Genomic DNA, 27,383 nt, shown 5'->3' on the forward strand with positions numbered 1-27,383 from the left:
AAGGGCAAATGGTTGTGTTGTCCTCTTTGCTGGATGCTGGGAGCTCCAGTGTGAATGCAGACCGTGACATCACAATTGACAGGAGTCCAGGGTCACCGTGGAGTGGACAACGGGGATCATAGAATGTTGCAATCCCTGAGTGGTCTGGCTTGGAAGGGACGCTAAAGATCATCTTGTTGCAACTTGAGCAATCTTCTAGCAGAGCACGTTGCTCAGAGTCCTGTTGCCACCTGGCCTTGGATGTTCGCAGCGATGGGGCATGCACATCCTCTGTGCACAGCCTGGGCCAGTGCCTCAGCACTCTCAGTGTGAAAAAGCAGCTTCCTTAGATCCAACCTAAATCAACGTCCTGCACTTAAAAGCCATCCCCGCTTCTGCTCTTGCCACTGGCCCTATTGAACACTGTCCCCATCTTTCCTATGGCACCCTTCAAGTCCTGCATGGCCACAGCAAAGCCTCTCCAGGGCCTTCTGTTCTCCAGGCTCAACATTCTCAAGCCCACATGGACAGCAGTGACTTAGATCAGCAGAAATCAAAGCTGCAAGGTAGCAACTAGCACCAGCAACTGAGAGAGGGAAGCTTTAGACCCAGCCTTGTCTCTAAATAGACAAAATTAGTAAGAGTGCAGGGGCAGATGGTGGGACACTGGCTCTGTTCTAACTGATGAATATTTTCTTTTTTTCTTCTTCTTCTTTTCTCTCATGCTGACCCAGGTTTTGCTGTTTGAAAGGAAGCTTGGCACAGCATCCATTGTCTTCTCCGTTTGTGAAACACCGAGCAGAATCTGAGCAGGCTGATGGCGCAGAGCAAAACCTGCAAATATCTTGAGGATCCTGAGCCTCAGGGATGCAGCTAAACCCAGTCCAAAGGAATTTCTGGAAAGTCAAACCTGGTTTCCATTTTCTTGAGTTTGCCTGTGCCAGCTTCACCAGACATTTAGAGAAAAGCAAACAAAAAACTCCAACCAAAAAAGACAAAAACCCAAACAAACAAACCCACACAAACCAATCAAACAAACAGATAAAAAACCCCAAATCAAACCAAAAGGAATGAGGAGTTCATCTTAGTTGTGAGGATATCACAGCAGGCGAATGGCCGCTTCCCACAGGATCACCATAAAAAGCCACATGGAACAGCTGCTCCAAAAGATCCACACCAGGGGAAATAGCAGAAGTGCTACATGGCGGCTTTGGGGGTAGCTCCACATGAAGGTGAAGGATGAGCACTGAGTGGTACAGATCCAGCATTCCCCACAGTGCAGGCCGCTCTTTGCTCCTGATGAAAGACCCTTGCAGGACTGTGGCCCTTCTCAAGGCAATGTCAAGCATTGGCACAGCTCTCAGCTGAGCCACTGGCATTTCCAGAGCGAGATTCAGGCCAGAAGCCCAAAGCAAATCTCGGCAATACATGTCTGTGGAAGATCCTGAACTTCTTCACCCCCAGAAGCACAAAGCAGCTCAGGCTTTCCCTGAATTGGGTCTTCAGAGGAGGTTTCCAGTATCTCTGAGATTTGTTCACCCCTCAGCACGTGTGACTTTATGTACGGTGATGCATTTGGGTTCCTTCCTCACCCCTGTGTGCCAGTGAGAAACCACCCACGTGGATGAAGGATAATGTGTACAGGGAAATTTATTCCTGGATTGTCATTTTGCTTCACTGTCACTTAGTTTAACATGGTCCTTATCTAAGAAGGACTTAGAAGAAATGTGTAGGAATTTTGGCTCTGAGAGGAGCAGAAAGCACATTTTCTAAAGCAAATTCCCAGCTGATGCAGCTTCCCTGGAAAAAGTGATTCCCATTCATCTTCCTGGGAAGAATGTGAAGACCCATTCAGAGATCACAGGTTCAGCTGGCCTTTGGCTTTGTGTACCTCATTTCACACGTCCAGTTTCATTAAAAGAGGCTCAAGTTTGCCTTGCAACACAGAAGTGCTGTAGCTATTCCCAGGAGAAAAACAAGAAATGACTGTCCCATGGTGTGGTCACTAGGTTGGTACCTGGGGTAGAAATCCCACCACAGTTGTGGCTCTGTGAGCAAAGAGAGCCAGTGCTTTTTGGGGCTGTAACAGCTGAGAGTGTGGCAGAGCAGTTTTTATATTCTTTTTAGAGTCCTGAAAACATTGTTCCCAAAACAATCTTTCTCTCCCATCTTGTGTCATAAATTGTGGAACAGAGAAAATGGAAAGGAGCAGATGTTTGTTTAAATTGGCTTTTTTGTTGTTGTTTTTTAGTCTTAAAATAGCATCAGCGTGATGCATGATACTTTAGAAATTGGATTAGTGACACCTATTTTGTCCCACCAGAGAGGTGGGATTTAAGACTTCCAACAATAGAAACACCAGATGTGCAAGAGCTCAGTTTTCCACCCCTCACAGCCCGGTATCTTGCTGTGCTATTTTAAGCAGCCTCAGCCAGGTATATTAAAATACTGCTCCAAACAACAACAGAATGGAAATGTTCCACCAAATGGGGGAAAGTAAGAAAAGTGGGCGGCAGCTGATGTTCATTTTGCAAAGTCAGATGCAAACAATGTTTGCTGGATTCCTTTCCTAGAAAAATGTAGACATTTAATAGAAATCTACCTCTGAGGATGGTAAGTTTGGTATGGTTTTAGATCTGGGAGGAACAAAACAGGTTCTAGAGAAGCTGTGATTGTCGCAGCCTTGGAAGTGTTCAAGGCCAGGTTGGATGGGGCTTGGAGCAAAGTGGTCTAGTGGAATATGTCCTGAGTGTGGTGAGAGTTGGAACAAGATGAGCTTTAAGGTCCCTTCCAACCCAACACATCCTGTGAGTCCATGAAAAGAAACTTTTGGTTTTCGTGAAGTGTTGCCTTGGCAAGGGGAGGTCGCAATTACCTCACGTAGTTTGAAATGCCCTGAGCAGAACCCAGCTGTGCTTTGTCACAGGTGCTGAGGGATTTTCACTTGTATTTTATGGGGGATTTTCACAGGGCAGTGCAAGAGCAGCTGAATGTGTTTGACAGGCAAAGAGGACCAGTGTGGCAGCAGCTTAATTTAACAGAGCTTTTCCTTCTGTGATCCTGTATAACCTGAGGCACTCTGGGGCTCTTGAACCCGGCAGCTGGGCAAGTTAATCATTATAAAAAGTGATAAATTAACCTGCTCCACTCTCCATAGCATGGGTATGATGAGCATTAGGTGGTTTGGGGAGCATTGCCAAGACGGGAGCTTGTTTTTTGCCAAGGAGAAGGGAGAAAATATTGCTTAGAGTAAATAAAGCAGCTCTGCTTCCCCAGCAAGAGGAAAAGAAGCAATTAAAGATATGAGTGCTGCATGGAATCATTTGCATGAGGATATATCTTGTCTGCTATGCAGGATAGTTCCCAATAAACCATGCTTCTCCTGACCTTTATTTTTGGATTTCTACCACATAGTACAAGAGACAAGATTAAAAATCCCAAAATGCTTTGTGGGCAGGGAATGAAAAGTGGGGAGGCACTTTTTTGTTTTCTTCAGGCTGCCTCTTTCTTTTGTTCCCTTCAGAGATCTCACTTCATTTCTGCTGTTTTTTGGAGCACATATGCTTAGCTCTTTCCAGATCCCCTGGGCTTGTTTTAGCTCTGGGTGTCATGGACACTCTAAATTGTGAGGTTTTTTCCCCTCCATCTACCTCTGCTTCTTCAAGTGGTTTACCTTCCTTTACCTGTTGGAGTGATGGATTTTTCTCACCTTTTATTACTTAGTGCTTTTTCTGTATTTCCTTCATTCTCTAAAACCAACTTTTCACTTGCCCTGTGGCTGTTAGATGCCAGTTATGGGAGCATTAATTCTTTCTCTACTGCTTGTCTGAGCTTTCACAAGGAGCTGAGAGCTCTCTTGGGTTAAACTTGACTCACTTCATCACCTTCCTTGCTGCTGCCTATGTCCTTGGACACTTAAGGAAATAAAATCTCGGTGTGGAGATTATAGTTGTGAAATTATGGGTCTTTTTGAGAGATAAGAATGCTGTTCTCAATCTTTTCAAGGATAAACTGACCACCTTGTTTTGGGGCCAAGCGGGCTCAGATCAGCACAGAGGTGCCTGTTGCAGGTACTGAGCTTTGGAGGGCTGGCAGCAGCTTCTTGGGCTGTGTTTGTGTGGTGCTGTAAGGTTTGTGTTGGGTCCCTGGAGCAGTGGGAACAGAGCCCCTGTGAGATGCACATCAGGAAATGTGGGTACAAAGGGCCTGAAATGTGACCAGCTCTGGCATAGTTTCCATAGGACAAAATATTTTTACTGGGATTTTGGACAATTTGAGGCTCTTCCTCTTATCCTTTGCCTGGTGAACATTCCCCCTTTGCAAGAGTGGGGAATCCTGAGCTCACACCATGGAAGTGCCTGATAAATATTTTTTTCTATTTTTCAATGTTTTCATCCCAGCAGGAGTCAGAGAATATATGTGACCTGCCTGTCTTTGACTTTGTGACAGGAACGATGCCATGGGGAAGCTGGAGCATCACGGCTGTCCTTAATTTTCCTTGCACAACTGAGGATGATTTAAAAACCGAGGCACAGCCAAGACCTTTCCTCCTCCTGTGCTCATCAAGCAATCACTGCCTCATCACACCTCGGCTTCGAACACCTCATTTGCATCTGGCTGACCTTGACTCTCCTCCGTGGATGGGAAGATGAAGAGGTGGGAGTGTAGAGGCCCTGTAGAGGCCTGGGGTCGGGATTTTATGGGTGAGTTGTGAAATAGTGGCTGGTGCAGGCTGGTCCTGTAGAAACATCGAGAGCTGTGCCAGGGAGGATGAGAGTAAATGGATTAAACACGAGATAAAAAGGGGGAGGGCACCTGGTTAGCTATCACTGACAGAAATGTGGAAAGAAAATACATGTAAAAGATATGTCAGAGATGGTCATTAACTGCACGGCAGGTTCAGGGCTTTTTTAATAATTGGCCATGTAGTGAATACTAGAAATGATTTAAAAAGCTCTTAAGTGACCGAGGGCTTTTTGTGAATGGTTGGGGGAAACAAAGGAATACTGATTCTGGCAGAATTTTTATTCTAATTTAAGCATGACCCTTTTTCTGAGATAACAGTGGCTTTGAGTAAACGGAAATCTCTTTCCATTAGCTCTGGCAGGAGCTGGATAAAGCTCTCATTCAGGTAAACTTTAGTCCAACATATGTCTGTAGAGTAATAAATTTAATGGGAGCCATCAGCCTGATGTATGAGTAAGGATGGTGCTTAGGGCAAGAAGGAAGAGTAAATTAGGAGTGGAAAAATGATGAATTATAGTGGGGAAATTATAATTTATGCCAGTTTAGTGGAAATATTTAACTAAGCTAAGATAGAAGTCTACCTACATTGAAAGCTAAGCTTTATAACAGAATTCTACTAGAGCAAATCTAGTAGTCCTAGGCTCCAGACAGACCTTTAGATACAAGTTTACCTCTGGTTTGAGAAAGCTCAGGGCTTGAGCAGGAATTTATGGCTTTAGTCTTGACCCTTGGGCTGTAAATGTTCCTGTAAAATTAATGCCAAAGTTACAGCTTCCACAAATTTCTAAGAGCTCCAATGGAGAAAGGTCCATCTGGACTTTGGGGACAGTTTCTCAGAGCAGAACATTTCAAGTGCTATTAAACTGCATTCAAACTCCCTTTTATTGGGGAGTAAATTTCACACCCCGGTCTATCAGCCTGACATGTTCTTCGAGAAGGGACAAATTTTACAAGCCACTTTAAAAATAATTCCACTGACAGCTTTGCAGCGCTGAGAACGTTAAAACACTGAAATGGCTTTTCACCCTGCAGTAGCCACTAAGTAATTATGATTGCAGGGAGACTAATGAAACCAGCTGTTAACAATCTAATGAGAATTTAAACCAGTCCTCTGCTCCACAGGCATCTCCCTTTTCTGTCCCTGATTATCCTGCACCCAGTGCTTTCCAGACAAGTTTAGTGTTGCTTGATGTTCAGGTAAGAGCTGCCTTATTTTGTAGAAGTGGTGATGCACTTCTCTGAGGTGGTGCTGCCATGCTGGGGTCACATCACAAAGTCGAATTTCTGCAGGAGCTGGGAATCATGGAGAGGTCTGATAGCACAGCATGGGGAAACTGGAGTGGAGGGATTCTGGTTTAGTGTTTCCCTCAGTGGCAGACAGCATTAGTTATCAATAAATCTTTAGTTCAAAGATAAGATGTTTTGCCTCAAATCCTAGGTTGCTTTCAATGCAGCTTTCCCTGGCAGTTAATACATTGTTTTTCTGTTGCTTTGAATAGGCTGTCATTCCAGATGACCTTTAAAGGTCCCTTCCAACCCAAACTATTCTATAATTCTTTTGCTGCATAATGAATAGTAACATGTATTTTACCCTCATTATGCACAATATTACACAATGTCTGGCCTTTTGGGGTTCTTTCTTCTCCAGGTCCTCGTGACTACGCTCACTCCTATACACTCTTAATTATTTCTGTTGCTTATCAGTGAGCATTTTCAGTTCTGCCACCCATGTTTTGAGTAGGTTTTCTGTGGCTCACTGCACCAGACATCAGGTCAGTCCAAAGAAGAGCATTAGGAAGTATCCAGCTGTATTTTCTCTTCCTCCCTCTGCTGTTTTGAGCTCTCTGGCTTTCTGAGCTCCCTCACATGTCTTGATCCTTTTCTGGATAACTAGAGGGATATCAGCATTAAATCCCGTCTCAGCTCTGAGGTCTGGCTTTTGAAGAGCCCCAGTCATCTCCTAATCATCTCATCCTGGCCTTGATGGAAATATTAGGCCTTCATGGATCATTGTTCGACTTTGTGCATTCTGGCACTGCTTTTCAATGAAAGTTTTTGAGTCTTTGAAAGGTTTCCTGGTGTGGGAATGACAATCCTCAATCCTAGCTTGGTGGGGGTTGCAGATGCCTGAGTTGTGAAACCTCCTGAAAAACATTGTTCTTTTTTCCTTGACTTTTCCTGGATCGTTTTCATCAACAGATTACGAGGTTTTGGGATGTCTTTTCAAGGGGAATTTTAATGAATCTCCTGTCTGGTATTTCAAAGGGGAACAGTGGTTTGGTTTCTTTTCACCAGCACTTGCTTACAATCCAATTAGCTAACTGCCTTTAATTAACCATAATATATTCCAGGAGAGCAGAATAACAGCGGAACAAAATCAAGCAGTGACAACTCTGTGACTGAACCTGGACTTCCCCTTTCCCAGGTGCAGCCCCGTAACCCTTTGCTGTCCCCTTTGAGCTCTGCCATGCAGTGCTTTGAATTCCTGGGGAAGGAAAAGCTTCCAATCCCTCAGCTCCAGGTTCACACGTGTACAGTCACCTGTAAATCCAGAGGCCAGTGGGTATTTCTGCCTGTGGTTCGTGTGCCTGGGCTTTGCACACAGGAGCTTTGATTTTGAAAGTTTGGCCAGCCTGGCTTCTCAGGGAGGGATCTCTGTGGCTTGAGGGTCCTTGGGCTCTCTCCTCTGTAGGAGGGACTTGTATCTGTTCTTTCCTCACCTCCTTATCTGCAGATTTCTTGGCAGAGGCTTTTGCAGACAGGACAGCATGGCAGGAATGCTGGAATGAAATAGTTATGTCCAGTGTCTGGCTTTAGGTCATTGATTCATCCCTCAGCTGCTGGGCCTTAAAATTCTTTAAACTCCCCAGCTGATCTCCTGTTACCAGTCTGGGACTGAGAAAACACTGAGCTTCTGGGCCTTTCTTGTGTTGGCAGAACAAACCATTGCACTTCTAAACTGCACATCATCACTAACCCGAGGCTTTGCCCCACTCATTACAAACATGAGGGGATGGTTGCTTATACTGCTCATCTCTGTCCCTGGAAGAGAGGCATTCAAAGAATGGGGTGCCCCATAGGATTCTGGTTGTGAGCTTTCCTCAAAAATGTGGTTAGATGAGGTGTGTAGGACTCATTTCTTCAGAAGGGCAGGAGAAACCACTGAAGGCTCCCCCTGAAGGGCCTCCTTACCCAGCAGTCTGACACAGATTTGCTTCTGAAGAGCTTTATAATTTGTCCTTATTATGTTCTATATGTGATTTAATGAAAGGCTCTTTCTCTACTGTAATTGAGCTCTTAATCTCATCTGAAAAGCAGAGCACAATCCACTCAGAAATGGTGTTTGAGTAACAGCCTGTTTGTGTTTCCTCTGCCATGATGTTGCTCACAGAGCTGCTCGCTCTTTATTTAAGAGCAGAAAATAAACAGATTTCTTTGAGTCAAAAATACATCAGTGATGCCACACAGAGGAGGTTTGAATAGAAAACTGTCTCACTGCCCAACTGAGCAACCAAGATCTTCCCTGGTTCTGCAAAGAATATGAAGAAGTGAGTGTTCCTTACTGAGCACCTGAGGGTTCGTGCAGGTGATGCTCAGCAAATGGCACATGGAGATGGCAGCTGTCAGCTAAACAATTGGCTCTGGGCGGGTGAGAGTTGGCAGGAGATAAGAGTGGAAAGTCAAAACAACAGGATGCTGAAAAAATTGTAAGAGGAATAATGACTTCAGTGAAAATCCCTCCATCTTAGACCTCCAAAAATCTTTTTTACAAAAATCCACAAAAATGTCCTGCTTTGATCAGTCTGATCTTCCTAAATAGCATTTTACAATCAGAATTAGGAGTCGAGAGGCACTAAAGAAGGCTTAGCACAGGGTTTTTCATTGTGACCTTAGTACATATTTTTTACTGTGCTGTAGTTTGCGGGGTGGGGGACAAGTCCCAGCTGCAGCCTGGGGAGACCCTGCTGACCTAAACATTCCCCAAACCTACTGTGGGACTGACCAAGCACCAGAATCTGTAGGGGACTGTGTAAAATACCTCACTCTAGAAAACACTTGAAGCTTGATGGTGATCCACAGTTCCCAGTTCAGACCACAGGCAATGCCAGTAGTGACCAGTTTGCTGCCTGCTCTGTGCAGAACTGGTGGTTGTGAGTGGGAGAGCTGTGGGAGGAACAGGCTGATGGCTTTTTGGGGCACACAGAACTTTCCATCTCTACTGATTTGTCCACACTAGAGAGTGGATTTTCCTAGAGAAATACCTGGAGAGTGGGGAGGATGAAGAGAAAATCATTCCCTGCCAGTGGATGCTGTGTTTGTTGCAAACACATGAGTAGCATCTTGTACAAGTCCTAGCTGTCAATCCACAGGGATTCCAGGCTGGGATCAGCTCAGCTCCATAGCTGGGGACAGGTGGGTTCAATCACATCCAGAGACTGGATGAGGAATGTGTCACGTTTTGTCTTGCCATGCACAGCAGATATCCTAATTTAAAGTGGCGCTGTCTTCCCAAATTCCTCTTCTTCCTCTGCCTCCTTCCATGTGAGAAGACCCATCCATTTTGATCCTGTCCCTTCCACCCTTCCCTGCAAAGATCTCCATTACTGGAGTAATTGGCGCTATTGGATCAGCCTTTGATGTGATGAGCAGTGGATTTTTGTAGTCAACATGCCAATTTAAAGTGCCACAAATAAAAGATCAATTCCTTCTTTCCTGGAGGAGAAATTAAGGAAAATTCTTTTCATGTTAAGGACTGAGTGTACAAAGCTAAAGCGGTAGAAGATGGGAATGAGATTGACAAATTTACTCCTCACAGGAGACAATTTAGCAAATTAGAGAGAATATGCTTTCACCTTTGAAGCAGTCAGGTACCAAAATGATGCCACTTGGAGTAGGCAGGGCTGGGATGGGAACGGCTCCCACAGATTTTGACAGATCTGCTCACATAAGAGCCCATTTTCTGGTGCCAGCCCTGGAAGCAGGGCCTGGAGACAGGGCTGGTCAAGGACAATCTCTCTGCCTGATTTTATGGCATGTTTGACAGAGATTTCCATTCTCTTTGCATCCCTGAGCATGGTGTCCTGGATGAGACCATCCTGCCACACCCTTACTGCCTGTGTGGTGGCACTGAGGTGGCTTTGCAAGAGGCACCCGGGTCTGCGAGGGCCCTGTGCCCTTTCAGCCAGAGCTGTGACAGGTTAGAGGGAATGAATCTAGCGAGTTATTCAGCAGCATCAAAAGCCCTGGGAAAAATAATTAGTGCTGTGGCCACGTAATGTTACACATAAGGTGAAATCAGAGGGTTTCATGCTTTTTGGCAGAGGATCAGGTCCTGCTGCAGAAACTTCCATCTGGAGTGTGGCAGCCCAAGGCGTCAGGGAGAGGGACGAGGTCCCACCTGGCACAGCTTCCTGTCCAAAATCAGCCCAAAACACATTCCCTCCTAATGCAAATGACTTCTTTTTGGTGCTTTCTGCCAGAAACAGGGCAAAAGTTAGGAGGGGGAACACCAGCCCTGAAATGATGAGGAAGAAGAGCTCTGTTCCACAGGGATGCTGTGGAGGGGGCTGGAGGCAGTGGGTGCCACCCGGCGAGTCCCTTCTGCAACTGCTAACGTGCTCCCGATTATATTTAATTAATTAGCAGCAGGGGGGGAATCTGGAATCAGAGTTGTGCCGCTGGAGTAACAGGAAACAAGATGTTCTCTTGGCGCTGGAGCTGCTCTCAGGTACTCGCGGCTGCGCTCGCCAAGGTAACGGGGCAGTGACTCAGAGGAGCAGGAGCAGCTGGCAGCGCCGTGCCGGCTCAACACTCGGATTTGCTGCTCCCAAGCATGGACCTCACATCCCTGCAGCACCTTTCCAGCCAGAAATGGTGTGGAAGAGGGTGGTGAGCCCCCGGGGATGTGATGAGATGAATTTTCCGCACCAGCCGTTTCTCACTGTGTTATTTCCTCCCCTTGTGAGGTGACGTGCTGGGATCCCTTTCAGTGGGGTTTGTTATTAACTAAACATTAAGGGTTTTTTCTCCTTTTTGGCCTTGATTTTGTGACTAGGCAAGAGTGTGTTTTATCGAAAAAATGTGGTCAGTCCTGTCACTTTCTCAGGAGATGCTCAGATACCTGAAGTTAAGCAGGTTGGTATTTCCCAGGTACCTTCAGCTGTAATTACAATGTTGAATACTTTTTTCCTTTTCAGTCTCATGGGAATGATCTATTATTTGATTTCTGATATGTCCTTAGTTTGGTTAATTCCTGCTAGTCCCCTTCATGTCCCTTTGAATACTAAAAAGAGGCTAATGCTAAATACTTGAGAGAATGCAAAAAAGATTTGGGAATATTTAAAAGCCATTGTGTATTGCTACCCTCCCTCAGTTAACGTTCCTTCCTTTTTTGGGGTGATCTTCCCTTCTCCTCTCCCCCCTTTTTTTCTTTTTTTTTTTGCTAACTGTGCTGCTGCTATCTCACTGGCAAACTCACAAAGGAACCCCAAGAAATCAGCCTGCCAAGCAGATAAGGAAACAGATGTTGTAGAGCACAAATGTTTAATAAATACAGAGAGCTTGGAAAAAAGGATATGGAAAATGGTGGGAGGCTGGTTAGGTGAAAATGAAGGAGATTTGGAATGGGATTACAAAGAGGAAACCCTTTTCTGAAGAGAAAAGGTCTCTAAAAAATATCTTAATTAATTCAGGGCAGTAATAGAGAAGCAATAAGGACTTGCATTAGGTAAATTGGAAGCCCTTACAGTCAGTGGACTCTCTGTACAACTCCCTGCAAAGCTGTGCCTGGTGCATTTAGGCTCTGATTTTCTCATTGTTTTCTGGCCTCTGTCACATGAGGAATAACAGGGAAAAGCTCCAGTCCAGGAAAGCATTTAACAAACTGTGGTAGGTCAGACTTGCAGGGTCTAGCTGGCTGCTGATCCTTGTGGTGGCTTTGCTCCCATGTCTGAGTAATTAAGCTTCTTTCTGGCCTGTTAGGAAAGAGACATTCTTTAATTAAAATGCAGTTAACTCCAGCCTCATTAGCCCGGATCGTATTTCGCTGTTCCCTGGATGGCAGGCAGAGATGGGACTTGTACTTGTTTCATTACAAATGCAAAATGCCACCGGGTGGTCGCTCTCGGGTACAGACAGTGCCTCGTGCTCCAGCGTTTGTCCTCATGGAATGCAAAACCACTCCCCACATCCATCCTAATGACTCCATCGGCCACCCTGCCACCCCAGATGGGGCTGGGTACGAGGGGCAGGGTCTCTCTGTCCACCCTTTGCCCTGGCAGTGCTGATCCCTCGTGGTGATGCCCTGCCCTTCTCCCGGCAGTGTGGAAGGGATGCAGAGCTGGTCTCAGTGAAGCACAGGGCTTGAGGGTTCCTGTGGCATTTCATTGTGTTGATAAAAATTAATGAACCGTGTAGCTCTTGTCTCTCAGTTGCTGAACTGTGGCTGCTTTCTGAAAATGGTGAAGGATGTGGAGCTGCTGGAGCCTGTCCAGAGGAGGCCATGAAGATACTCCCAGGGCTGGAGCAGCTCTGCTCTGGAAACAGGCTGAGAGAGCTGGGACTGTTCAGCTTGGAGAAGAGAATGCTCCAGGGAGACCTTTGGGCTCCTTCCAATGCCTAAAGCTGCTCCAGGAGAGCTGGAGAGGAAGTTTGGTCAAGGGTCTGGAGTGACAGGACAAGTGGCAATGGCTTCATGCTGACAGTGGGCAGGTTTAGATGGGGTATTGGGAAGAAATTCTTCCCTGTGTGGGTGAGGAGGCCCTGGCACAGGCTGCCCAGAGCAGCTGTGGCTGCCCCATCCCTGGAGGTATTCCAGGCCATTTTGGACAGGGCTTGGAGCAACCTGGGACAGTGGAAGGCAGGGGGGTGGAATGAAGTGGTCATTCAGTTCCTTACTAACCCAAACCATTCTAGGATTCTATGCCTGAGCTGCTGAACCCAGCCAAAATACGAGCAACATTGCCAAGGTTAAGTGAAAAGGAGGATTAAAACCACCTGTGTTTGTACTTTAAACCCCTTCAAACATCAATTAAGATTGTTCTGATAAAGACCCGGGCAGCACTCAAACAGCTGCCGAACGCTCTTCCCCGGGTGTATCTCTGGGTGAGACCACAAAGGAGCCTTTGCTGTTCTTCAGTCGTGGCTGAAACCTAAATCTCAGCGAGTGCAACTCAGAGGGTGACGTGCTGGCACCTGGGGCCGCAGAGTGGGACTTGTTTTCAAAGAACTGGGAGATGCAGAGGAGAGGTCCTGAATATGGTAACTCTACCTACAGCCGGAACTGAGGCATCTGCCCAGGGATTTCATATTCACCGACTGGGAGGGAAATCTAATCAGGACTTGCTAATTTTCATGAAGTCAAACACCTGGGACTCACTTCAGACTCGCATTTTCCTGGAATAATTCAACACAAACACTGTATGTTTATACACAGGCACTTTACTTTTCTGTTGTTTGATGAGACTACAATTTGTCTTCCTTTTGTTCCTGCAATCCTTCCTCTCCTGCGGTTTGCAGTTGAATTACCAACCTCCACCCCAGGACTATTCATCTGTTGTGTTTTGGATATTGTTCTTCAAAGGAAAGCAAACAATGCTTGTTTAAGCCAGCCCACTTCCCAGGCAGATTTTATTGGAACCGGGTCCTGCCTCAAACTGGAATCCAATCTCATCTCCATTGTTGTGTATCTCTATCATTTTTCTCCTTGTCATTGCTTTTCCCTTCCTTATTACTATGCAGTTCTCAGTCTTGAGCAACATCATTCAAAGCAGAAGTCACATAGTGCTGCTTTTCTATTCATATCTGCTTGTTCCCTAATCCCAACCAGCTCTCTATTGAACATCTGCTTTTACCTGGGCTGACAGTTGTATCTTTTAGCTGTAAATATTGCAAATCAGGGATGCAGAATTTTTCTTACTCTATGAATCTTATTAAGGTCCTTTTCTAATGTGTCATTGAACATCTGAATTCTCCCTTTCTCCCAACAACCTCCAGTGCTGTTTTTGGCTAAGATAAACCAGGTGAGGCTGTTTGGAATCACTCCCTAACTGTTATTCCATCTCATCCAGTGGCTGGAGTAGGATGGCTGGTTGGGCAGGCAGCTTGTGCAGACAACCCACTGCACCTTCCCCTGCTGGTGTCCAGCCTCGCCCATGGCAGACTGGATGCCACATGGGATCCATCCATGGCCATCCCATGTGATCCTCCATGTGCTGGACATAAAAAGCCCAGCATTCGGGAACCCCAGGTGCTGCAGCAGTGATGTTATTGGGAGAAACACAGAGTCTGTGCATGGCCAGCTTCATGTCTGCACTGGTGTGAGCACCATGCCTGCCTTGCTGAGCTCAGTGCCATGCCTAGTGCTCACCCTGGCTGGGACACTGCAAGAATCTTTTAGCTTGGAAAAGCTCTCTAAGGTCATTGAGTCCCACCATTCCCCCAGCACTGCCAAGCCCACCAGTAAACCATGTCCCAGGTACCACAACCACACTTCCTTTAAATCCCTCCAGAGGTGGTGTCTCCAGTACCCTGGGCAGCTGTGCCACTGCTGGACAACTCTTTTGGTGAAGAAATTTTCCTAATATCCACTCTAAGCCTCCAGTGGTGCAACTTGAGGCCGTTTTCTCTTGTCATGTTGGTTGTTACTTGGGAGAAGAGACTGTGCGCGCACACACACACACACGGGGACAGATGGGCACGTGGCATGGGAATTCCCTTTGACTCCTCAAGCAGAAACCCATGTGGATGGTCCTTTTTGTTGCACAGCAGGTAAAAACTGAAGCAGTGAGATGTATCTTAACCAGGGAGAAATCTGGGGGCGGGGGGAGAAAGATGCTTTGAAAGGGAATAAAACTTGCTGCCAGGCTTTCCTCTGTGAGGAAGTCCAATTTCTTTCTCTCTTATTTTTTTTTTTTTTTTCTTTTGGTACTGTGTTATTCCTCCGTGGGCAGGAGACTGCAGGCATTTCAATTCTCTTCAAGTCCTTGTTTCAAAAAGGGCCCAAAATATGTTCTCTTCTAAGAGGCAGTAAACAGCAAGTGCACAATGCAGCTTCTCTAAGCCTCTCTTCTCCTGTCTCAGGGAGAAGGGAATTCTCCAAGCCCTAGAGCCTGACTCACTCGCTGTGAGCATGAATTAACCAGGAATGTTCGAGAATTATTCCTGAATAATTCATGAACCTGAATTAATCATGCATTTTCATGAATTATTCATGAATAACTCATGGAAATGCAAGGTTTATTCATGCTCCAAAAAACCCAAGGCTTTTTCTCTTCTCTTCTGCTCTCCCTCCCTGTAAGAAACAGACCTGAAACAAGCTAAGGAAAAAAATAATATATGTATATGGGAAAATAACAGGAATAATAATGCTGAAACAAAACAGGCAGGAAAAAAGAAAGCAAAAGCTCTTTTTTTTCTTTGCAGTGGGGACAGCAGGTGGGAGCTTTCCAAGCCAGACAAAGGAGATCTGACAAGGAACTGTGGTGAAGGGACAAGCCCAAGGCAAGGAAGTGTCCGGTCACCTCCTCTCCTGGAGCAGGCAGCTGAGACCTGGAGAGACAGGAGACATCTTGCAAGACTCAACACCTGGAGCAGTGCTAACCAGGCAAGGAGCAGCTCTGTTGCTATCAGGATTGTGATCTCTCTTTTTTTCTCTCTCTGTTTATGTGTTTGTGTAGTTTTGTTGCATTCATAAGGGTAAATGAACAACTGGTTTGGGGAAGGAAGATCAGTGGGTTTTCCTTAAATGTTAAAGGAAAACCCCTCCAGAGAGCTGTTTGGGCTGGGGTTGTTTGCTGTTTGGAATGTAGAGCTCTGTTTCTGGGAGGGAGAGGGCTCAGCTATGCATTTATCCCAGGTTCTGGTCTGTAGCCTTCCCTGTGTATGGGAGAGGGCTGGGGGCAGCTGCCTCTGCAGGGAAGGGGATGGGGGGAAACAGGCACACAGATAATTTGTATGTGGTGCTTCCTGATAAAAATCAATGCCAGAGTGTGTCTCGGTCAGGAGAAAAGGGTTGGGGAAAACCAGGTGTGAGACTGTGCCAACAGGGCAGGCTGGCAGGTTTGGGGAGAGTTACGGTTCCTGCAAGGAGCTTTGCTGCAGCTGATGGTGGTGGAGGCGGGGAAGGAGAAAGAGAAAGTTCTCCAGGGTGAACTTGAACCTTCCAAGTGAGAGGAATCGAATCCAGGCATAACTTTAATGGGGGTGTGGAGACAAAACAAGAAACTGGAATAAATTGGGTCCTAGCTGTCTTTCCTGCCAGCTTGTCTCTGCTCCAACTCTCCTCTCCCTTCCCCAGCTCCCTCCCATCAGCTTTGGACACTGTGGCTATTCTCCACCTGGTGCCCAGCACATGGGCTCAGCCCTGTCCCCAGAACCTGTCTGCCAAGCCCTGCTCCCAAGCAGAGCAGGAGGGACTGGGGTGATGCTCTGCCAGGGCCCTTAGGAGCTCTGGCAGGTGGCCTCTGCCTGATTTTGTCCCCATCCATGATGTGTTGGTTGAGAGCTGGAAAGAAACCTCTCCTGAGCTCAGCAGTGCTCGGCTCCTCAGCTGCTCGTCTGCCATGGGAGGTTCTGGAAATCACCATCAGCCTGGCACTCCTGTTTCTCCAGTGATTTAAGTCTGCAGCTCCAGGGGCACAAAGAGATATCTCAGTGGGCAGAGCAGCGAGCCAGGACTTAGGATCCAGCTCCTTGCAGCTTTGTTGTTTGACTGCCTTAGATATGTCTGTCACTGGCCTGTGCCTCAGTTTCCCCATGGGTGAAATGAAGCTAATTTGCTGTTCTCCTTATCAAAGCACTTTGATGTTTACTGGGGGAAATAACTGCACAGGCAAAGGAATGATCATTTCCTGGAATACCCCTGGGTCTTTTCCAGTCTCTTCTCTGCACTGCCTCGATATCACACATACACAGCCCTGCACTGGAGCAAACTGCTGTAGATCCACTGAAGTCATTTGAGCTGTGATGGTTCACGGGGCAGAGGAACCAGCCTGTGTCTGCTCGGTGGCTTGATCAGCATCTGCTCAAAGTGTCTGCTGTGAGCTGGCCCTGCCTGATTCCATGTGAGACCTGGCATGGCTGACACTGCAAATGACACCTGGATGCACAGAAGGGAAGGAATGGGAAAGGAGAAATAACTGGTAGAGAAGATGCAGGGCTAAGTGCTTTATTATCTGCAGGTTGTGCTGCCCCAGGTAAAGCACCACTTGTGAACTCCCAGCCATGGGAGAGCCCAAATGCCTGCGGTGACATTCCCATACTGCTCCCTCTGCTCCAGGTGGGCAGCCCTGATGTCGGCCAAGCTCTACGTGCTCATCAGCTGGCCCGACGGCAGCCGGGTCATCAACATCGAGAACATCAAGGAGCCCCGCAAACCCTTCCACCTCTACACGGTGGGGGAGCAGGTCCTGGCCCGCTGCCCCGGCTTCAGTGGGCTGTACTGGGGTGTGGTGGAAGGCATAAGTGGTGAGTGACACCCCCCTGGCCTGGGTTTGCAATTTGGGGCTGCTCAGGAGACCCCTTCCAAGAAGGGGTTCAGTGCTGAAAGATCTTCTCTTCCTACAGAGCATAAAGATATTTTGGAGAAGAAGCTGCTGGAAGACCGACACCTCCTGGAGAAGTTAAGTGAGTGAGGGCTTTTGAGCACTGCACCCACCCTTCTGCTTCCATGGGGCTTTTTGGGTGGGAGGATGATGAGCATGCTGTAGTCCCATCATGAATTTCACATCACTGCAATCAGGGTACAAAGCACTGAGTGGGAGGTGGGAGATCCATGGCACTGATGCCCCACTGCACAGCCTGAGTGTCTGCCTTTCTTTCAGAAGAAGAACCGGCTGTCCACAGCATGATGGCAGTCCCACCAAAAAAATCCAGGAAAACCTTCCCAAAATGGACCCCGGGGAATGCACCCAGGAAATACCCCAGTGACAGGACCTATCCCACAAAGCCACTGCTGAGGGTAGCTGAGGCCAGCCTGCCTCATGACGCTGGCAGCTCCTCCATTCTCAAGGACAGGTGTGTTCTGGGAAGTGTGGCAGGAAGCTCCCACTCGCTGGCAGCTCCTCCCCACCCAGCCAGCGCCTTCACACCTCCATCCACTTTCATCACCATGGCCATGCCGGGGCCAGGGGCTTCCCAGAGTGAAGAGGACAGGGCTGGTCCAGCTGCCAGAGGTAACCTTGGGTTCTGGCTCTGCTGCCTGGTCCCGAGGGACAGGGTGGGATGGGGACTTGCAGAGCAGCCAGAAAACCTCTGCTTTGCTCTGGGGCTGTATGGGCTTTGTCTCAGGGCCACAGTTGTTAGAGATGACATTTCCTGGTCCTTTCCACCTGGGAGATCTCCTCCAGGAGGCCTGCATGTAGTGTATGGTATCTGCTCTGTCAGGCACCAGCTCTGTCTCCTGGGCTAGCAGTTCTCTCCCCACAAACCAAAAGACAATCTGAATGAATGCCTGCCTGAATAACTGAAATTCCCCAAAGCCCTGTGTCTCAATTAGTCAAACCTTATCAGATCTGCCTATTTCCCTGTTTTTCAACCCACTACTACACCCATTAAATGCACTTATGAAAATATGTTAGTGTGTTATTTACCTGCTGACTAACAGCAGCCTCCAGAGACACGCTGGCTCTGCTCACCTTTCCTCCACCATATCTTTTGTGCTGGGAACAGAAGCCCTTGAGATGCCACCTTTTTCTAATAACAAATCCCCATTGATCAGTTCTGGAGAGCCTTTCTGGATCACTCTGTTTATGCAAAGGGAATAATGTCTTGCCGTGCAATCTAGCAGGGGTGCTTAGATAATCTGCTCTGGAGACAGAGGGATTCAGCACCTTTTCAACAGCTGATTCTTCAGCTTATGTCCCACCCCTGCTGCAGATTACGTTGCCCTTCCAATGAAGAGGAAGTCAGATGGCATCTTGTCCCCGTGCCAGCAGCACATCTGTCTGAACAGGTAACACTGAAGTGCAGTGAGGACCCTGAATGTTGCACACCATGTATTTTGATTTCTGTCCACGCTGTTTGCATTCTCTGACAGTGATTGCTTTGAGTAGATGCTCATGGAGGTTAAACCCAAAGCACAGAAGTTAATAGGGGTTTGTGTGGGCACATACAGCAGAGAAATGAGCCTGTGCTCTGAAGTCCTGATTCCTTGGGGTGTCAGTGGGAGGTCCCCCATATCTGTGTGCCAGGGGGATGCACAGGAGTTTGTCCACCTGAAGAACCCCCAATCTTCCCTCTCAATCCATTTTATTCTTGCTGCAAATGAAAACAGAATCGACTTTGCGTTGAATTCCAGATAATTCTCCTCAGGAATGAATATGAATATGAGCACGAAGCTGTTTGTGGCTGTTCTGTTTAACTTGTTTCTTCTAGCCGTGAAGAGCGAAAGATTGATGCTTTGCAAGAGACGGATGGCTTCGAGAGGGTTCACAAAAATTTCAGTTCTGGTGAGATGGAAAGGTAATTAGCAAAAGAAGGCACTCCTTCCTAACTATGTTTTCCTCCTCACTACAAGAGCGAGCAATGAGATCACAGGTGGGTGACAAAGTGGGGCAATTTTAAACCCCAGAGTTGCTGAGTCTCTTTGTAATCAGAACCAGATGTTTCTGACTGTACGGCTTGGAGTTAGAGATGCAAGACGACTCTAAAACAGTGCAGAAACTAGAAAGCTCTTGCCCATAACAATCAAAACATGGTTGTGTGTTCCTTGTTTTATTGTTCATTACTTTGATGACCAGTATCCAGTGATAAAGTGATGCTAGGGACAGTTTTCTTGCAAAGAAATGGGTGCCAAAAAATTCAAGTTATGGTTTTTGTATTGTCATTTCCCTCAAGTCTGTATTTTAATACCACAAATATGTGTGTCCTGGGACTCGCAGAACAGGCTTTATGGCTTTTGCTACAACTGAGAAGAAAATTGAGCATCAAAGTCTTCATGTATGCACGGCAATGGGGAGCTGAGGGTTAAACTGAATATTCCTGTGCACTGAAAAGTCCAGACCATGCCTTACTTCTCTCCTGCCTTACTTCTCACCCACGAATAGCTGGAAGGGCTGATACTCTGAGAAGTTGTCCTGCCCTGCTTGCAGAAGGCATGGAATCACTGCTTGGGTGGAGGAGTAACATCCACAGTGAGGACATGGGGTCCTCTTGCCTTTACAAGTGCAACTTTAATTTTTTCAGGGTGGAAAAGATGGAGCAGCTGGAGAGGATGGTGTTGGACCTCCAACAGGATGTCCTCTCTCTGAAGAAGAAGGTGCAGAGGCTGGAATCCCTGTCCTTCCAGGAGGAGCCCCACCGGCAGCCGTGCGAGGTGGTGGAGCTCTTCAACGGCTACACCAAGGAGCAGCTCAAAGAGACCATCAGGTTTGACCAGAAAATCAGCACAGCCTGCAAAACCCTGCTCTACAAACTCTTCACCTCTGACTACATCCAGAGCCACTCCATCACAGGGCGCAGGGGCAACACCTTCCGGGAGGCAAAGCCCATGATGGACGAACGCTGCATCAAAATCATCAGGGTGCTGCTGAAGCAGAAGTTTGGGGATCACCTCAGTGACACCGTGATCACGGAGAAGATCCAGAACGTGCAGAAAGCCCTGAGGCAGAAGTTTAAGACAGAATGTCTCTGAGGCATGGGGGATTTGGTGTTTCCTCCTGTCCCTCCTGTTTTCCCTGTGTGCCCCTGAGCAGCCTTCCCAGGAAAGATGAGTTGAGCAGCTGCTGCTCAGTAGATTTCCCCCAGGGAGTCAACCCCAGTGAAACAGCTCAAACCTTTCTCTGCCAAACCTCTGCCTGCATTAATCAAGCAGGAATTTGGCCCAGCTTGGCTTGGTTTTTGCACTCTACAAGCTCCTTCCCATCCAGTCTGTGTGCAAACCTCATTGTGGGTGCATGGAATCACCTCCATGACTCTTTGATGATGTGCTCAAAAGCTCCAGGGCTCTCTTTGAGTCTGAGAATGGGTCAGTAAGGCAGTCCTGTTCCACACTGCAGAAATGTTGGCTCTGGGATAGGGAATAGCTGCAGACAGACTGTGCCACCCAACACGGCTTCTCACTGCCTGCCTCTGGTTGCCTCCTTCTGCCTGTGGGACAGTATTTACTCTTTCCTCACAGTGAATGTATTTTATTTCCTGCAGTAACAGAAAGGCAGACTCATTAAAATGACACCTTCAAACATTCAGAGAAGGATCACTTGATTTTTTTCCTCTATTTTAATTTAGCTGTATGGAAGAGTTGTCTTCCCTAACAAAAGCCTGCTGAACAAGAGAAGTGGTCACCCATGGAAGTTACATTAATTTTCCTTTCAAGACCAGATTATTTCCATACAGGAGAAATCCCTCACATTTTCATGACACAAGGGTGAGGATGGAGGATAAAATGTGGCCCAACTTTGCTTCATAGACCGTACATATTGTGGATACTCGCTATTATTTAAATATAGTGTTTTCATCCTAGATAAGAAATGCCAAGTACAACCAGACACTTTGCTGAGAAATTATAGAGAAAAGCTAGAAAGACACATCTTTTCCTAAATAATTCAGAGCAGGAGTGTGGGTGGGTTAAAATTGTTCGAAACATTAAAAGAATGAGATGCTGACACCAGTCCACTTAACAGAAGTGCTGCAAAATACCAAACATTCCATTTTACAGAGGCTTCTCAGACAAGAAATTGGTTTTCTCAGCTTAATTTTTAAATTATTCAGGAAAGGAAATGCCAGTGGTTTTGCATTAATCAAAACATTAGGTTTAATTTAGATGTTTTGTTGTGTTTTCAAGTATTTTATTTATTCACAGTTACATGAGAAATAATAATGCAAAATAAATGTACTGGAGAAACAAGCAGCTGTTTTGAAAGGGAAAAAAAGAGAAAGGTGTTATTTTCAGAATTTTCCTCCACTTTCTGGCTTTTTTTTAAGGTAATCCATTAACGTAGGGTTAACACTGTGATGCATTTTGGTTTTAGATGGAGATAGGCTTGCCACTGTTTCTGGCACTACTTTCGTCAGCTATCTCTAACAGTCATGTTGAATTGCTATAGGTAATAACTAAAGCCATTCCTTCTGTTTTCCCAGAGCAAATGCTTTTCCAAACTATGATGCAAACACATTGGTGATGATTTCTCCTTTGTAGGGACCTTGGCTTGAGCAGCAGCCAGTGCAGGTCTGCTGTGGTCACTTAGATCCAAGAGCACAGCTGGTCCTGGAAAAGACACTGAAACTGAGCAGAACTGCCCCAAACCCCCCTCAGTGCAAAAATACACTTTGAAATACAACAGCCCTGCCACAAGGCCTTAGGTTGGAATCACTGCTCAGGGAAAGGCCCCAGGTAGCGCTTTTGGTGTTGACTTATCAAAGAGAAGATTGAGAAGGCGCAACCAGCCTTATCCTGCAGAACCTTAAAGCTCATCTCATTCCACTCCCTGCCACAGGCAGGGACACCTTCCACTATCCCAGGTTCCTCCAAGCCCCATCCAACCAGGCCTTGAACACTTCCAGGGATGGGGCAGCCCCAGCTTCTCTGGGTACCCTGTGCCAGTGTCTCTCTCTCAATCTTCCCTCCCGAAGTTCATCAGATCCCTCACCAAGCTGCAGCCTTGAAAGCCAGCTCATGAATGTTATTTAGTGAAATAAGTGCTGCTGCCATCCTCCCCCGCTGAGCCCCCTCTGACGAGCTTCAGATCATTACTGTGAGCGAAGGGAGAAAAAAGACCCAGGGAATGGACTTGCTGCAGGGTGCCATGGCTCCCAAAATGCGCCGGCTCTAATCAGCTCCCCTGGAAGCAGATGAGCTGGGTGACCTTTCTGCTTGAAAAGCCCTTTGGTGGCTCCCTCAGAGGTACCTTCCCAGCCTAACACGCTTGCTGGTATTCAGGAGTGCTCCTGGTAAGTGGGCTGATGGATGCTCTGTGGCTCTGTGCACAGCACAGCCGCAGCACTAACGAGCCGGCGCTCAAATGGGCCCTTCTCGGCTGTAAAAGTTGTCCTCAGATACTCTCAAAGGCTTTGATATGTCAGAGAAGGTTGAAGAAAGGCAACGCAGGCGGCTTTTCGTCAAACTTCATTTTTTAAAGTATTTGTGAGCCGGAGGCAGTGTTTGCAGGCTAATTGGGAGCACCGGCAGCCACCGGCAATCAAACGTCAGCGCGCGGATGCCGATGCACTCACCTCCCTGAACTCTCCAGCTCTGGCTAATCAGCCTCGAGAGGGACGATCACACAGCACCGGGATGTGGCATTCCCTAGGGGATGCAGAGGTCAGGGCAGATAGACGAGGAGGAGGGTTTGTGCCAGAACCACTTCACTCGGGGATGTTCAAAGCCGGTGTCTCTCTTTAAGCGGTGAAGGGCAGCTCCATTGAATGGAATTAACCTCCCACTTTAAATGAATTACCGGGAAAAACTGAACAGCTCTTGCTGTTGAGATTAATTACTCTGCTGAATCTGCAGCATCTTGTTAAAAACGATGCTACTCCTGCTCAGCCTCTGGGCTCTCTGGGTGCAGGAGGGTGTGGACAGCAAAAATAAGGGACAAAGCTCAGGGGGGTCTCCAAGGAGGTTTTGCATTTGGTTCAAAAGCAAGAGAAATGGTGCGTGTCAACCTTTGCAAATGCAGGACAGGAATGGAACATCCAGTCCTCTCTCCCTCGAGGAGGAGCTGGAGCAGCAGGGCTGACCTCGGGTTTGATTCAGCCAGGGTGTGCAGCAACTGAGCAGGGACCTCACAAGGCTCTGGGGCTCCCCAGCACCCCAAAACACCACAATGGGGCCCTGCCACACCCCCCACCACCTGGTTCCACCTCTGTTGTTGCCTTAGGAAGTGGCTGGAAGCCACATATTGCTAACTGGCAGCAATACACAGGTTTTCAGGGAAAGATGGGAACCTTCCCAGCCTGCTCTGGATCAACATTTACATTTTCAGCTGGGCTAACACGAGGCTTCTGAAATTTCATAAAAATCATAGAATTATTTGAGTTGGAAGGGGCCATTAAAGGTCTTCTAGTTTCAACCCCCTGGAATGAGCAGGGACACCATCAACTAGATCAGGTTCTTTAAATCCCAATCCAAGCTTGCCTTGGCTGTTTCCAGGCTGTTTCTGTGCCTCACCAGATGCTCTGGGCAGCCTGTGCCAGAGTTTTTTAAAAAAAATTCCCGTTGCAGAGGTGCTGCTGGCAGGATGATTTCATGTGCGAAAAAAACCAGCCCAAACAAGACGGAGATTCTTTGGTGTTTAATCCCATTTATTTCAAATTAATTTCCCTGACCCTGCCAGGGGAGTTCCATGTCCAGTACAGGCAGATTTTAATTTTCCCATTACGTGGCCTGTAGGAAACACTCACTGCTGAGTGTGTCAATGGCTGCACTGTGTGCATCCCTCAGAAACCTTAACACATTCACTTAATGACATGCAGACTGTGAGTATCAGATAAAGGAGTAACATTAAAATGGATCTGAATCCCTCTCTGGGTTTTAATCAAGGCTTACAAAGCCTGACTGCCTTTGCATGGGCCCCAGACAGCCATCACTGACTCTGCCTGGTGTTCTGATCTGTTTGGATGCACTTGGAAAAGTCTTCTGTGCAGGAGGAGTGGTGCAGTGGTCTTTGGTTTGAGATCCTCCATCAGGCAGCTGCAGGAACAGGGGTGTGGCACAGGGAGAGCTCAGCTGGGAGATGAAAGAAATAGCAGAAGGACAAGGCTTGGCCTGTATGAGCTTGGAGTTGTGTGTCATCTCTTACTGGCACACAAATACTCTGTGTCACAAGAAGATTTTTTTTTTCATTCTGGTAAGTCTTTGTCTTATTTGGTTTCAAAAAGCCAGTAAAAATAAAGCAACCCACATAGAGTGTGGTCCCGTGTGTGTAGTTCGTTTTTTTTTTTTTTATTTGCACTTCTGGACTATGTTTTTATAAAAGTAAGTTTTTATATCATTTTACTTTCTTCTTGAAATCATACCTGCATTATTTTTTTGAGAGTGCATGCCCAAGCCTGGTAGGTGTGCAAATACATCAGATTTTATGCTTTAAGCAGTCTTTTATGTCTCTGCCTCAGTCACATATTCATTACACTTCACTTTTAGCAGTATTTTTCTGTCTGCAGTACATGATTACATTATTCCAACTCATATCTCTCCATCTCCCCCACCTTTTCAGGGCTGAATGGAACTGGGGAGATCATTATTAAAACACAGAAAGCACAGAAATAAAATTAACCAGAGCACCAGTTCTCTGTGTGCTGAATACACTGAGGAAATAAAAGAGGCCTTCCACTTCTAATAAAACCTGGATGTGAATTGCCTCATAAAAGCTTGGATGAATTATATTCAGAGGCCAAAGAGAGAGAAGAGAGAGATCTTGGAGCCCTCCAACAGCAGGATGCTCTCCCTGCCTTGGTGTGCATCCCAAGGAAAATGCCATGAAAGCTTTGGAAACAGGTGAGATGTTCTCGGAGGATGAGCTTCAGGCCTTGATGAGACACTTGAGCCACAGGGCCACAGTTTGTTAAAGTCCTTCTCAGTGAAATATTAGTCCCACTGACGTGCTGGAGCTCTTCCTGCTGCCTCCTGAGGTCTCAATCTTCACTTTGGTTCTTGCCCAAGTTGCTGGATGGTGGAGAAAGGACCCTGCAGAGATGTGGTGGATTCTAAACCCTGTTCTTGCCCCACTCTGATCTCCCTGGGTCCCAGGAAAGTTTTAGGGTACGGGCATGGCTTCTCAGCTTCTTCATCTCTGAGGTGGAAGATGAAGGCTGGTGAGGAACATGCCCCTTGTCACCAGCACGCTCCTGCTGTCCCAGGACATCACTGTTCTCAGGAGATGCAGTTTGGTGACGTGCTCACTTTTAAGGATATGTTTGATTGGGTGGGCTCTTTTGTTTGGCACAGGGATTCAGCAGAAGCCAAGGGGACTGTGCCTGACTCAGTAATGGAGAGATTAACAGCCCAGAAAGCCAGGACTGCACAGTGCTCATTGATTGTTTCTCTTAAATATAAGCAGAGCAGCCCAGAGTGTCAGGCATGTGAGGGGAGAGGAGACTGCAGAACTGATGTACTCCCGCTAATGAATAATCATTAAACTCCAAAGGAGTTCATTATTATTGCCACTAATTCTGGTGGTACTGTGCCCACAGACAAGGAAGGTGGAGAAAGATTGTGGTAGCCTGTTAACCCACTGCTTTCGGGGTGCCATGCTCCCCTTCCTGCTCCCCGCTTAGCCTTGGCCACTCCCTCAGGCTCTCCCTATTGGCTCCTGTACCCCAACCCCGCCCAGGGACCGCCCCATAGCCTCTGACAAAACCCCCCGCGCCCGGACCACGAGGTCTCTCTGCCTCTGAGGGTCGCTGGCTCAAGATGTGATTAAAGTCATCTCTTACCCTCATGGGAGACCCTTCTCTCCTCCTCTGTCAGCACTGGGTGTAACGCTGATGGCTGACCGGAGCAGATCGCGGGGCTGTCGGAAATGGACTGTGGGATGCACGGGTCGCATTGCCCTGGGTAACCCCGCAGAGCTCGCAGGGAGCTACAGCCTGCTAAGCAAAATCTAGCGGCTACAACAAAAGATGAGTTCATGACCTACATATTACAGGCTAGATTTTATCCTGGTAATATGAGAAAATTGATCATTTCTTAAGTGAGAGGACTGATGAAATCACTGACTTCAGAAGAGGAAAATCATTGCTTTTATGTGCTCAACAAGCTCACAGGGATGGTGCTGGAGAAGGTTCAAATCCCTCTTTTGGATATCCTAAGGTCAGGAGTTAGTCTGCCCTCAGTTTCCCAGAGGCAGGAGGGAAGCAGGAAACACCATCCAGCATTCACACCTTCACTTATGTTAGGATTTCTCCTCCGTGCTAACCTGAGTCTGCCTGAGGTTTTACTTACCCTGAATTCAGAATAAATTGCCAGAAGTCAAGGAAAGCCATAGGAAGATCCCTCCAGCCACAACAGGGATGGACCCAAGTCAGAGGTTTAATGTTGTTCCTTAAAGTGGTTTGGACCAAGAGTAGAATACTGTCATGATGTGGGAACCCCGCTCTTCTTCACACACCCCAAATGACTCGAGCACGTTCCTTTGTACCTCTGAGCCAGAGGACTCCTTCCTCTCCTGGAAACTAAAAAATGAAAGTAGCTACAGACCACCCACAAAAAAAATGTCTGTTGTAGTTTGTGCAGACCAAAAGGGACATGCCAACTGCTCTTTGCCTTTTGGGTCTTTGAGCAGTGTTTTTCCCAGCTCTCTTTACAACTGAACCGGGAAGAAGTTGGGTTGCTTTCTGCAGAATTGCTGCCTTCCCATGTGGAGATGTTTCTGTATTTCTTAGCTCGGAATGGAAGGTGCAAATATGAATATATTCATGGTCCTTCCATGAGCTCTTTAGGGTGAAAAACAGAATCAGTCACTTTAATGGGTTGTCTTGGCAGAGGAGTTTTACACCCTACTGTAGTCCTGTCATTAATTCAATTAATTCCTTTTTATATAATACCCAGAGCTGGTTTAGCCAATGCTCTGAGGAGTGGGCTAGGAATGTTTATTTGTGGGAGGGAAAGTAATTCCTGAGAAAGCCAGGAGCAGACCTACTTTCTGGTTAATAATTTGAAAGTTGGAACTGTCATCCCCGTATTTTTTCCTATAATTGCTGCAGACTCTGACCCACTTTCTTGT

At 47.0% G+C, this 27,383-nt stretch overlaps 1 protein-coding gene across 4 annotated transcripts; it reads left to right on the plus strand.

The window, feature by feature from the left end:
• Positions 1–14,867: 14,867 nt before the first annotated feature.
• Positions 14,868–20,909, plus strand: LOC104687669. 4 transcript variants are annotated; one of them, XM_010396877.3, is made up of 8 exons: positions 14,868–15,018; positions 15,148–15,328; positions 16,905–17,190; positions 17,290–17,349; positions 17,547–17,897; positions 18,601–18,676; positions 19,099–19,185; positions 19,909–20,909. In XM_010396877.3, exons 3-8 carry the CDS (start codon positions 16,962–16,964, stop codon positions 20,354–20,356), a joined length of 1,251 nt encoding a protein of 416 aa, XP_010395179.1. In that variant the 5' UTR covers positions 14,868–15,018; positions 15,148–15,328; positions 16,905–16,961; the 3' UTR covers positions 20,357–20,909. The 4 variants fall into 4 exon arrangements, with proteins under 4 accessions (XP_010395179.1, XP_019140031.1, XP_019140032.1 ...); XM_019284486.2 differs by lacking the exon at positions 14,868–15,018 and having other exon boundaries at positions 15,046–15,328; positions 17,550–17,897; XM_019284487.2 differs by lacking the exon at positions 14,868–15,018 and having other exon boundaries at positions 15,047–15,328; positions 17,003–17,190.
• The last annotated feature ends 6,474 nt before the right edge of the window (positions 20,910–27,383 follow it).

This window comes from Corvus cornix, chromosome 20, assembly GCF_000738735.6.
Source record: "Corvus cornix cornix isolate S_Up_H32 chromosome 20, ASM73873v5, whole genome shotgun sequence".
NCBI lineage: Eukaryota > Metazoa > Chordata > Aves > Passeriformes > Corvidae > Corvus > Corvus cornix.

What these genes read in the sequence shown, in the direction of transcription:
- LOC104687669 (XM_010396877.3), top strand. Translation starts at nt 16,962, where the DNA reads ATGCCTGCGGTGACATTCCCATACTGCTCCCTCTGCTCCAGGTGGGCA. An exon ending in GGCTGGTCCAGCTGCCAGAG is followed by an intron (nt 17,898 to 18,600) that starts GTAACCTTGGGT and finishes CCCCTGCTGCAG; the next exon opens with ATTACGTTGCCCTTCCAATG. An exon ending in AGTTCTGGTGAGATGGAAAG is followed by an intron (nt 19,186 to 19,908) that starts GTAATTAGCAAA and finishes TAATTTTTTCAG; the next exon opens with GGTGGAAAAGATGGAGCAGC.